Raw genomic sequence first — 13,430 nt, forward strand, 5'->3', positions numbered from 1 at the left:
TCAGGGGTGCGGAGGTTCGGGGTATCTGCGCCGCTCGTAATATTGGGCGGAGAAAACGAAGATCATCGGACACGTGCGAGTGAAAGGTTAAGAGAGGGAGAAGCTGCGCCCGTCGTACATGAAAGAGGGATCGCGGGTCTCCGCGCACGATCTGTTGTGCAAACAACGGTTGGTAGCGTGCGGGCACTTATACTTGCGTGCCGCCGATGGCTGCGAGCCTACGCTGACAGGCATCCTGTTTACGACAGCGGCTGGTGAAGGCATGGGCTGCGCTGCGTCTGTGGAATTTCTAGCCTGGGCGTAGCGCCGTGCAAGAGTGCAGTTTGTGCGAATCTGTACGAGCAGTGTCTTTAGGCCCAGTATCGCATATCTATTCACCCTAAAGCTTGCTCTGCTAATTTTCTCTTACGATGCCGAACATGCTCAATTCCGAGCAGATGAAGAACGCCACTTGACGACAAAAATATCGGGACAAACGGGAAAGGAAGGAGAGGAAGGGAGGTTTCTGGTCTTGTCCTCTAGCAGCACGAGCACGTTACTGTTCAGACCCTTTTCCGGAATGTTGGTTCCCTAAATACCTGCATTTAGTGCATATATATATATATATATATATATATATATATATATATATATATATATATATATATATATATATATATATATATATATATATATATATATATATATATAATATATATGCACTAAAACAAATCTTCATTCAGCATCTTCATTCAAATCTACATTTGGCATGCATATATATATATATATATATATATATATATATATATATAATATATATGCCGAATGTAGTGACACCAGGCTTCGAACTCGATGTCCTTACGTTGCTCCTCTGTACCACGATCGCGTTTCCTAGAGGGCAGGAAACAATTTAACAAAGTGTAACAAGGTGAAAGTTTGGAGTCGTGAGCCTCGCCAGTTGAGTACAACCCTGCCGAGATTAGTGCATAAGCCTTTCATGTCGTTTGTAGGAGAACCGCTACCTGAGACACTTTTCCGCCGAGATTATAACATTGCAAGCGAATTTCGTTATTTCGTATTTATTTCAACGCGACTTAACTCATACTTTACTTGAAGCGCAAAACACGAGGACACACGAAGGACTAGACAGGATGAGTGCTGGTCTTCCTTCTTGTTTCCTAGATTTTTGGCTTTTAAGGCAAGTATGAATTTTTAGAAACTCGAACTAATTTCAGTTCTTGTGGCTTAACTCCACGTGCGCATCACTTTCAGAGTGACACAAGGCTTCAAGGTTAGGTCACGGTAGTAGTTTTGATAAGTGAAGTGTTTTACGGCGTCCCTTACTGGTGCTTCTGATCGCACGGCAGCTCTCACTTCAGCTGCATTTAGGTGAGCGCTAGATTGTATGTTAAAAAAATCTTCAAATCTCCAATGCCGCCAACCCTAATTGGTACTAAAGGCTTTGCAAAGAAAATTGTGGCCGGTAACATAAAATACTCAACAGTTGACACATTGTCACGAGGAAGTGAATATTATATCGGGAGAGGAGCTTGTACAAAAAACGAATGTATACAGACGCTCTGGCACAAAATTTGCACAATTATTCTGTATTGATTTCCAGCGGTTGTTCACAGGATTGAATGCCTAACATGCTCTAGCAATTCTCGCAAAATTTGACGCGTTACAAAATCAGCAGAAAGTACGGGACCCGCGTTACGTCCGCGAGAGCGAAGGACTGCGCACAAAAAAGCAAGCGCGCAGTCTTTCGCTGGCGTTACTTCAACCGTATTGTGATGGCGCTTATCTATTATATCAGGTAAGACTCAAACCAGTGACGAATCCATAGAGTTTCTCACTACATTACCTAGAGGGAAATCTGGCGCTGCTGCGCTGTGGTATGCATGGGAATGCCGGTATATTGTGACTTCGGATTGGCATCGTTCTCGTAGAGACAGGACACCTTGAAGACGCGTTTGGCAAGTATACCGTTCCGTCTGTCACAATGATTCATTTTCTACTAAAACAGCACGTGAAAAGCTGTTTTAGTTTTATTATTACGCGAGAACATGTTTTGTTTAACTATGAGAACTTGTTATTGTGTGTACGACTACATGTTACGTAAGAAGAAGAAGTTGGAGGACAGACGACAAGGTTCGCGCTCGCTTTGAAACAGTTGGTCGTCTGTTATTGCTTTTCTTTGCTCGGCCATGCATTGTGGGTGAGTAAAGATGTACTATGCGGGAATGGAATCATTTTATGAAGATTTTACTTTGAGAACGCGTTATTTGCGTAGCCATATCCACGTTTTAGACGAAGCCTTTTACAACACCAGCCAACACGAGCCTCGCAGACACATATATCGTCATTCCCATGACGGCACGGTGCCCCCTTATGAAACTCCCATAGACGGTGGCGCCAGATTACCCTCTAGGTGTTATAATGAGAAACTCTATGGACGAAACCCGGTCCATCCGATGGAAGGGTTTCGTGGACCCGTCCGACGTAACGCGGAACGAAAAGAGTGACCGAGGCCAACCCTTTCCTCACCTCTCGATGCTGAGGAAAGTGAGGTTGAGCACGGAGCAGATCATGGACACGTGCTGCACGTACAGCAGCAGCTTGCATCCCAGCTCGCCCAGCGTCCACGTGTACGAGAACAGCTGGCCGAACTTCACGGGCACGCACAGGAGCACGATCAGCAGGTCCGCCGACGCGAGCGACGCGAGAAACAGGTTCGATATGGAGCGCATGCGCGGGAACCGCGCCACCGTGTACACTATGAGCAGGTTGCCCACTAGGCCTAACAGGAGCGTGGCCCCGTACACGACGGCCGTCGGGATGAGGTCGGCGAGGTCGAAGCGCCACGCCGACTCCTCGTAGTCGTAGTCCTCGGGGAGGTCGTCTTCGTCGATGATCTGCGGCAGGCCGGCCGACGCGTTGCTTCCATCGGGAGACATGAGAGATGCGGGCGTCGGTTTTCCGCGACGCTGTCTTCCGCGCGTCCTTGCACTGCTACGCGAGAGCGGTGGCTGTCGCGGTCATGGCGAGAAGACCTGCGCAGAAGAACAGTTGTGGAACTACGTGTCATGTGCACGTCATGCGTATCTTCAAAATTCAACGGCTCTAATTCTCAACAAAGAGAGAGAGAGAAGGGAGCGGAAAGGCAGGGAGGTCAACCAGACGAGCGCCCGGTTCGCTACCTTAAACTGGCGGTGAGGAAAAGGGGGCATATACAGAGGAAAAGACGGACAAAGGGAGCACTGAGGGCACATAGGATAATGCACAGGGGCACTGTAAGCGGTCTCTTAAACCATAGCGCTTCAACAAGTGTTCAAATTGCAATATGTGCTCTATAGAGTGATTACGCTTAGAGTTGATTGGCCTTTTTCATCGCCTGGGATAATTGCCCCGTGACGTAACGTTGGAATAAAGTTACATGCCTGCTTAATGCCTATATTTCCATAGCCAATTACGAAATTTATTGTCCACTAGCAATCATTCGTTGTTTTCGGGTTGTTGAGTTCGTAACTTGAGATCCCTAAGTACACAATCGTGGACCTGTCTTTGTCCCTGGGCACGTGTGCCAAGTTGACGGACGGCGTGCGCGGCACACAATACACACGCTCGGGAAAGATTGTGGGAAAGGGAGCAGACGCGATCCTTTATAACGAAGCGTTCGGGGCTTCCGACGACCTTGCACAGGTCCCCTGTTGCAAAGATTTTTCATCGCATTGCTTTCAATACAGTAGGTCAAGCAGGTTAAGAAAAGAAAAGCAGTTATCAAACGTGAATTCGAGAGATACTTAAGGCTATAAGCCGGTAATTGTTTTCTTCGGCACACTTCGTTTGATGGAATGTGCGACCACAAATGACTTTATGGCGTGTAGGTGTACGGCATGCTTCGTGGCAACATTTTAGATGCGCTAATCATTTAGTTAGGCATTTGGACTTGTCGTGCATTGAAATTATTGCCCGAATCTTCTAGTTGCTTGTTTGAAATGGCACAACATATTGCTTTAAAGCCGGCAATGTGGCCACACTCTTTCGCATGGAAGCGAGCTGACATGGGCTGCTCCAGGCTTAACTATATGATGCCATTACCTTAAACTAAAGGCAGCCATAACGACGGATTATTCTCAAGGACAGGGAAGAAAAGTAGAATGAGCAACTTGGCTCACTTGAGAAGTGGAATCCTTGTGCCGGTTTCGCAGGGCCACGATTTTTCGCGGAACTCTCTTAATGTTCCATTGAAAGTGGAAAGTGCGCTGCCCGGAAGCGAGCTCTTAAGAGAAACGGCAAAGCGACGATGCCATTGTAGGAGGGAGGCACCAAAGGATTGTTGCCTGAAATAACGGAAAGAGCAACAAAGGTCCTTCAAGATAACGACGTACCGTCCGAATCGTTATCTCGGAGGCGGCCTTTGTGTCTTAGCTGCGTTCATAGTGTTTCATACGCGGCCTAGCATGACTTCTTCAGTTCTTGTTGAGACGTCCGACAGTCGAGCTCGGCTGAACTGCAAAAAATTTTTGAAAACTTTGGCGGCCTGTATGCGACAGATGTCGCTGTCCGGTCTTTCGGAGCGCGGACATCCGAGTTCGCCGGCTCATAATCGAGTATAAATGGCTGTCACTAGTTCTTTCTTTTTGTAATTATTTTCCCCATCGTTCTAACTTCTGTGATGCGTCAGCCATTTTGACTTTCTCTTACTCTCATTTGCATAGTCGAGTGAGCACGATGAGTGGCGACTGATGCAAGTTCTTTTGAGGACAAACGATAAGAACAATAATGTGCTCGTAGACGTCAACTTTTCGCGTGGTCTAAGCAGATCCTACACTGCCTTCTCGTTTCGCGTACGCACGCACAGCTATGAAAAGAAAATACGTTGCCGGCGCACGCGAACGTGAGTGGAATTACTTTGTCGAAGTGGGCTTTAATGTGCCCAGATTTCAGCTTTTACAGTCTAAATTTTGCTGCCGCGCGCAAGCTGGAAAGCCTTGAGAAAAACAATCCCAAATCTCGTATTCGACTCTGTGCTTTGAGATTTAGAATAACCTACCACGGAATAACTTGTCTTCTTTTTACTTGATTGCAGTTGTTTTTTTTTCTCTTTCTGTCGAACACAGTACATAACCGGCTTCGATGTGTAAAGAGAAAGCGATGGAGTTGGATCATTTGCACTTGAGAGGCGTTAGGGGTTAGCCGGAAATAAGGGAGCTATTCGAACGGCATGTGGAGGGCAATAATGGCTGGCTTGAAGGAAATAATGTTTTCTGACGGCATTGTGAATACTCGACACACATTTATTATGGGAGGTTACACTTTCACAACTTTAGCACAAGCATTGAACTGGAAAAAAAATAAGAGAGACACCAAGAACTTGCTCTCTGCTAATGACGCTACGTACTCAGTGTTGCCATTTCACTCCTGAGGCCTTTTGGAATATCGGTGGCCAATCATCTGTTAGCTGAAAGGTTTTTTTTAAAAAGGAAATATATGCACTTCTGCATCGGGTTGGCATTTAGAAGAAGCGTACATTCATACCATATTGGAATGGATGACAAGACTATATTCGGCTCCTGCGGGACTGAATAAAAAGAAAATATATTGAACACCTTATGTGCCTTGCTTCCCGCCACGATATACAGCGCCAGCCTTTTCTCTCGCCTTCTTTCTCTCATTTCGTCCATTGATCCTCTTACACCAGTGCAGTATAGCAAACCTGGGTAGGTCTGGTTTGGTTCCCCGCATTTTTCTTACTTGTGACTCGCTCACCTCCCTTTCTGTGGTTTTGGTTTCGTTGGCGATGGAATTTTGATTTACTGCTATACAGCGGGACGATTTGCTAGCCGACGATAAGAGACATCAATCTTCAACGACGTTAGCGCGCTTGAATGATAAGGAAGACACATCGTGAGGAGTTCCTGTCGTATATCTTCGCAAACGGCGTGATACGCTACTTGGTTCCCTGACGTAAAGTACTTCGCAGTCTCTCCTTGCCTGGCCTCAACTGTGAAGTAACTTTAAAAAAAAAATGTAACTCATACGGGATCACGTGTTTCGTAGCGTTCGCCTGTACAGAGAGGATAACTCTGAAAACAAAGGTTCCTTCGACTACATTTACTCGGGGATTCGTGTGGTTGAAACCAAGTGGTTGAAACCAAGAGGTTGAAACCAAGTGTACTTCCTCACACTCGATTTCACATCCAGATAAGCTAAGGCGCTGAGTGATGAAAGTTACTAGAAAAAAAAGAAAAGAAAATGCTGATGGAAAAAGAAATGAAAAGGAAGCAGACGGCGAAGAACCGCCTTTTCTGACAAGAGAAAAAAAATATTGCATCTTATGTGAACGTCAGGATCCAATGTGCGAAAATACGTCCAAATGACAACGTGACAAAAATGAAAACAAAACGCTACCTCTTCGTACATTGCAGTCATGCGATGGTGGTATACATTTTTTTGTTCGATCACCGTAAGCGTTACTTATTATAACGTGTACGCTCATTTATCGCAGATTATAAAAATACATTATTCCACATAGCGCCCTCAACAGAAGCAGCAAAGTGTTGATTAAATTTATTGTTAACAAAACCTTATCATTGTGCTAATCTTGTGTGAACTTCACGAAGAAAAAAACTCAAAGTGAATTCTGCGCCCAAGCAGAGTCAGCTGGGAAAGATGCGATTACAAATAAAATACATCACACTGCAATAACAAGAGTAAATATCCCACAATTCACAAGCCTCTTCTTGTAGTCTTGGTACTTTCAGAGAAAGCAAGCTTGGCGTGTATAAAAAGAAGGAGAGAGAGAGAGAGAAATTTCACGATGTTTATCGATAGTGGGGCATCGAGCGTGAACGTGCCTCTTTCGGAGGTTGCAAAAAAAAAAGTAAGCAGTGCGGAAAACAAAAGAGAACGCGCGAGTTCAAGTAAGGATGGAATTAGGAGGTGAAGCTGCGGTTAAGAGCATTTTCCGGCGTTCAACGATCCTTAAGCTGCTTCTCTCCCTTGAAGATCACAGGCTCAAGCCGCGGATTACGGAACACGGACATAGCGTGCGCAGATTTTCGCAACCACTTACGTTAGCCATTGCAACCCCATCCGTTACGTGTCAGCTTAGCCTCCCCTGCAACACAGCAGTGGAAACGGCACAGAATCGTTTTTTTTTTCGTATAGAGAACCGCTTAGCGTACAGTTAGGGATCCAAAGGCAGAAAGCTTATTTTCGTGCACTATTACGCGGTAGTTAGAGGGCACGCGATGAGGTGCACGAAAACGCTAGGATTTTCGCATCATTATTAAATGAAGCGGAAGATTAACAGGAAAGAAATCGATTGGACGCTACGCCTTACGATACTCCCTTTCATGCAGAGCAGGCAACGCTACGGAGGCTGTAGAGAAACAATTATCCCGTAGCTCGTATTCGCCACCAAGGAACAGCGCGGCAGGTGTGAAAGAAAGGTAAACATATGTGTCCTGTAAATTGGCGTAACATTAAGCCTTCTTACTTTTGCGTCAGAAAAACATAACGTAATTATTACTGTGAAGCCGTCGCATACCTGAATCTACGTAGCGCCCAACCCTGCCGGCTGGGGCGGTTCTGCGACCAGCGACAGGAGCGGATAGCTCGCTCTCGTGACCGATTCACAGTATGCCACTGTCCAAGATATGCCCCAGAGAGACAAGAACTTGTCAAAGCTTTCCAAAAACTGGACAATCGGCCACTTTCTGCGCAAGTCCTGCTGGAACACCGCCCCCATCGCCCGTCGGCCCATAAAGCGGTGAAGGCGCTTTTGTGTTTCATAAGGACGACGGGTCTGTGCGACCATCTGTGACTTTTAATGCAATTTCTGTAAGACCACACGCGTCAGCGAACTCGCCGCAATTTCCTTCTTTCCTTCCCTCCTCTCTCTCCCTGTGATCTTTGTTTCCCCTTTTCCCATTCCCCCGGTGTAGTGTAGCCAACCGGACGTTATTCTGGTTAACCTCCCTGCCTTCTACTTTTCTCTTCCCTCCTACTCCAGTTCGTGGAAAGCCGGTAGCACAAAGGTGCACAAGTTTATATACTTCTATACATCCTTGTTATAGGGTGTTCAATGTGGAATGAGTGCTAAAATGGTGTAAATTGGAAGGCGCCTTTTTAATACCCTGAAGGGTTCTGTTTTGCATTGCTAAGCACAGCTTGATATAGCTACTGTTCTGTTTGCTTGTGCGCTGGATAAACAAAAAAGAAGAAAAAAGAAATAAAAAGAAATCAGTAGTGATTTAGCGGTAAATGCGAGAGCAACACGTTAGCGCTACATGTCGCACCTCTTTGAAGTTTACGTATATATATATATATATATATATATATATATATATATATATATATATATATATATATATATATATATATATATATTCCTCAACCACGTGACCGGCTTCCCAAACTTCACACGCATCCACTTTTTTTTCCCGCTTTGACACTCCTAATAAAGGGAAAATGAGACAACTACGCAATCGAACAGCGGAATTTCTTACCTGCCGAAGTTCGTTTGTTACCCATTTCTCAATTTTTAAATGCTATTGCTGATGTATAGTTGCTTCACATTTTTTATATTTCTATGTTCTTGTTTCTGCATATCATAATCAGTTTTCCTCGCATGTACACCCACTCCTGCCATAGCCCTAACGGGCTGCAGTATAAATAAATAAATAAATACCTAAGCGCTATACCTAAGTGCTATGTTTGGGTGGATGTCTGGATGCCTAGATGTGTGACAGAAGCCCGCGAAAATACACGTAAAGTGTCTCAAGTGGCACGTCGCGCGGCAATGTTGCGTGCACATGTGGGGTTCTCTCACACTCGGACAAAACTTCTATGTAGCATGTATTGAGCAACAAAAAGATGTATCGGCAGTTTTTCATGTCACTCTACAATTTTCTCATTGACACTTTTCATCTAACTATATTATTTGAGAAGTTGAGTAATTAATTAAGACTGATTATTTATTTCGTGGAATGGAAAGAAATTAATTTGGGTATCTTCAAGCGACGGCAAACATTACCTTGGTTTGGCCCAGCTACGTGGCATTTGCATATTTTCAAAGTTTGGCTCGAGTCAGCTGGGACACCCTGTATAACTATCGAAGCGCCATGTGGGCAGCCTTGGTTCCTTACCGAAGAAGCACGACGATCAGACATGGCGCCTCTTGCGAACATCTAACGAACATTATCGCGGTACTCTACGCAATGCGCTTTAATGATGCAAAATCGCCCTATAGATAACAAAAAAGCCTTGGGGCACCAGCATTCTTTTTTTTTTGGTGAGCAGACGGATATTTGATGGTCGTGTTCGGAGTGATGAAAGCACGAACGCGATAAACTGGTTGTTACAGTGTCACCGCAGCGTGCACGTACCGTCTCTCCGCTCGTCTTAAGTCGGTGCTTGGGGCGTACGAACTGCCTGCGTTACCTTGATGGTGTGTGTACCGTATCCGCGCAACGTCTCCTATAGATAGTGCGTGGCATCTGGCACCTTGAACTGTGTCGCTGTTATCGTCTGAGGGCCGGGCAAGGAATAAGAGAGAAAAGAGAGCGTTTGGCCGCGCGAAGGTTTAACGCAAGTTTAAATATTTGGCCCGGCATCAGGAGGAGCGCTCGTGTGCTAGTGCGAAGATATTTGCCAACAGGAATGATGTTAGTCGACTAAGCTACCCCGATGTCCCGCTATGCGATCCAAAGTGCGTGGTAAGACAAGAGAAAACAGGTCCTACAAAAAAACAAAACAGCCTCTGTTAAAGACTATGCAAGGACTTATGCAGCCTTATAGTTTGTAGGGAGGTTAACCAAGGACGTGCCCGGTTGGCTACCCTACACTTGTGGAGGGGGAAAGGGGAGGAATATATAAGAAGAATAGAGAAGGAAAAAGTGTCAATCATTCACAGAGCCAGTGGCAGAGGAATGTTCACTGTCGCAAGCCCTGGTACCATCCAGTACACTTCAAAAAGTGCAGTAGAGCTTTTGTAATCAAGGAGTGCAGGAGGGATATGTCAATATCTTGAGAAATATCTACAAACATTCCACACCTACCGCGGTTCTCGGCAAGAAACGTAGAAAGTTACCTGTCAAGAAAGGGGTCAGGCATGGAGACAATCTCTGCAGTGCTATACACTGCATGCATGAAGAAGTGTTCAAGCAGTTAAACTGGCAAGGCTTGTGAATATCAACGGCGCATGTCTCGGCAACTTTCGGTTTGCAGATGACATTGTCCTGTTCAGCAACACTGGGGACGAATTACAAGAAATGATTGAGGACCTTAACGGAGAGAGCGTTAGCGGGGTTGAATATTAATATATAGCAGACAAAGATAATGACAAAGCCTAGCAAGGAAACAAGAGTTTAGTATCGCCAGTCAGCCTCTAGAAACTTTAAAGGAATACGTTTATCTAGGTCAATTACTCACAGGCGACCCTGATCATGAGAAGGAAATTCGCAGAAGAATAAAAATGGGTTGGAGTGCATACGGCAGGCATTGCCAGATCCTGGCTGGGAGCTTACCACTATCATAGATAAAAAAATGTGTGCAATCACTGTATTCTACCGGTGTTAACATGTGGGGCAGAAACTTAGAGGTTGACAAAGAAGCTCGCGAACAAGTTAAGGACCGCGCAAAGAGCACTGAAACGAAGAATGATAGGCATATAGCGTTAAGTGGCAGGAAGAGAGCGGTGTTGTCAGAGAGCAAACGGAGATAACCGATATTCTAATTGATATTTAGAAAATGGAGCAGTCGAGGCCATGTAGTGCATAAGGTGGATAGGGTAGCCGGTGGACCAATAGAGTTACAGAATGGGTGCCAAAAGAAGGGAAGCGCAGTCGAGGACGGAAGAAAACTAGGTGGGGTGATAGAATTAGGAAATTTGTAGGCGTAAGTTGGAATCAGTTGGCGCATGACTGAGAGAGAGAGAGAAAGAGAGAGAGAAAGAGAGAGAGAGAGCTGCGCCCGCCGAGAATGAGAAAATGGACTGATGTTTCGTCCCGCGTATCCGTGACGATGTTGGTCCCACGACACACACGAAAGAAGGCAAAGATAAGGAAAGCACAACCATTCACCGCCTATTTAATGCGTGAATGGAAGCTTCCACCACTTGGTTCGTCACTGGTTGTCGTCTGCTTGAAAATCGTCGCCAGTGCGAGCGCGTGAGCTCTTTCGCACGCCGACACCGCCCCTGTCACGTGCTCCCCGCGTCACAGCCCGCGAAAGCACTACCATTGGTCGCGTTGTCACCGCTCCCGAGATTTAATGCGTACGCATTCTTTCGCGAGTACCCCAGCAAAATTTGTCCGTCCCGCGATGCTTCATATCTGCAATTAATATACATAATTGGTCAAGTTAGCACATGCAATCGTTATAATAGTGTAATAGTAGATGATTGGTTGCGTTTGAAAAAAAGCAACTGGTGACTTCGCTGTTACCGCGTTAAGGTCGTAACAAAAAAGGAAATTTAAAAAAGGGGAAAAAAGCTTTGCCTATCAAAACATATGCAGTTGTGACGGTGTTTCCCCTCAGTAGATACGATCGCTTAGAAGCGGTAGAATGTGTCGAGACGTGTTCTTTCAATGATACCAAGAAACATAAGGTTGGTGAAAGGGCGAAGGGGTTGAGGGGGAAAGAGGGAAAGAGAAAAGCAGAAGGAAGGGAGGGTAACCAGAATAACGTCTGGTTGGCTACCCCACACCGGGGGAATGGGAAAGGAGAAAGCAAAGATGACAGGGAGAGAGAGAGAAAGGAGGGAAGGAAGAAGGAAATTATCGGAGAGTTCGCTGACGCGTGTGGTCTAATAGAGATTGCATTAATAGTCACAAACGTTCGCACAAGCCCGTCATCTTTAAGAAGCACAAAAGCGAAGCACCCTGAAAGGTAGCGGGAATGTCCGCGTCGCAATGAGGAAGGAAAGCGACAGGAACTAGAACACGGACCAGACGAGAGGAGGCCTGCAGAAGCAGATGGGAAACGACGTTATTGAGCGACACTCAATAGAAGTCGCGCCAAGGCGATTGAAGAGCAGAAATGGGAGCGACACCGAAAACGGGGGGCTCAGCGTTGCCAAGACGAGGAAGAGAAGCAACGCTACTTGTCTTAATAATAATATATAGGGTTTTACGTGCCAAAACCACTTTCTGATTATGAGACACGCCGTAGTGGAGGGCTCCGAAAATTTCGACCACCTGGGGTTCTTTAACGTGCACCTAAATCTAAGTACACGGGTGTTTTCGCATTTCGCCCCCATCGAAACGCGGCCGCCGTGGCCGAGATTCGATCCCGCGACCTCGTGCTCAGCAACCCAACACCATAGCTACTGAGCAACCACGGCGGGTAACGCTATGGGTCTTGTGACAAGTACTTGAAGGTCAACTTTATACGACGCAGGATCAACGAGACATTCAAATCGAAGGAGGAGCGGGTTATCAGCCTCCAGAGAAGAAGTGCAAGTTGTCTGATTCCGAACAAGACATCGCGCTGAACGCAGCAAAAGAAGATTGTAATCCCGTGATTGTATGGAAATAAATTGTGCTCAGAAAGTTATGATAATATGGTCTAAGCAGGAGGAACGTAACCAACAAAAATGCAAAAAAAATTCTCAAGATTGTCTTCGGATGCGTAAGCATTTTTTCGCTCCGAAAATCGATGAGTGTACATGCGCAAGCTAGCAGAATAAGTAAGCGAAAGCGAAGTAGCAGCCGAGCCAAAGAATGCTTACGCATCAATAGAGAACACTCAAAACTTATTTGGCATTTTTTAACTATTCCGACCTTGATCGCATTGCATGCGCCGTTTGAAAAACAGGTACTTGGCGAGGAGGTTGGATCCCTAGACGGCCGTCACGCCGTTCTTATATAATTTTTTTTTTGGGAAGGGGGGGAGGAGGGGGGGAGGAGGGGGGCGATATCACTTGCACATGAAACAGGCTTGAGGAGACCACCGCTCTTCTTCTCTATTGCCGCTTTTTACAAGACGAATAAAATAGTTACGAGTCAGCTTATATTTGCCGACACAACTGGATTATAATTTTTCCCCTACAACCAAGTCATCAAGAACTGCTATCCAACCTAGTGAAAGCACTGCAATCCAACCTGTACTGCACAAAAGTTTTCTATGAAATTTTCATGTATTGTGCGTACGATATAATCAGCATGTCTAACGCACATACACGTTTTCCACAAACTGTGGAGGCTAAGCAGCATGATTTTGAGACGAGGCATTTCATGGTATCACCTGGTAGAAACATGATGTCGTACGAATCGAGTATCAGCTCCTCTTTAACCGTCCTCTGTAGAATGTCCCGGATAAATACTGAGTCCCAGAATTCTATGCCTTGGGTGCGGTACTCATTATTATTTAGAATTTATCTTGCTCTTGCGAATGCACGTATGAAAGTCTGTTTTGTTGATTGCACATGCATGTTTCGTGGA

The 13,430-nt window shown here is 45.6% G+C and overlaps 1 protein-coding gene across 1 annotated transcript in view; it reads right to left on the reverse strand.

Annotated features, from left to right (window-relative positions):
• LOC139049737 (QRFP-like peptide receptor) overlaps positions 1-13,430 on the reverse strand; it is a 117,750-nt gene that overhangs the window by 20,823 nt on the left and 83,497 nt on the right. The window contains exon 2 of the mRNA XM_070525532.1: positions 2,527-3,032. Coding sequence (XP_070381633.1) covers positions 2,527-2,936 — 410 coding nt within the window. The 5' untranslated portion in view covers positions 2,937-3,032. The remainder of the gene's footprint in view (positions 1-2,526; positions 3,033-13,430) is intronic.

Source organism: Dermacentor albipictus, chromosome 9 (assembly GCF_038994185.2).
Source record: "Dermacentor albipictus isolate Rhodes 1998 colony chromosome 9, USDA_Dalb.pri_finalv2, whole genome shotgun sequence".
Lineage (NCBI taxonomy): Eukaryota > Metazoa > Arthropoda > Arachnida > Ixodida > Ixodidae > Dermacentor > Dermacentor albipictus.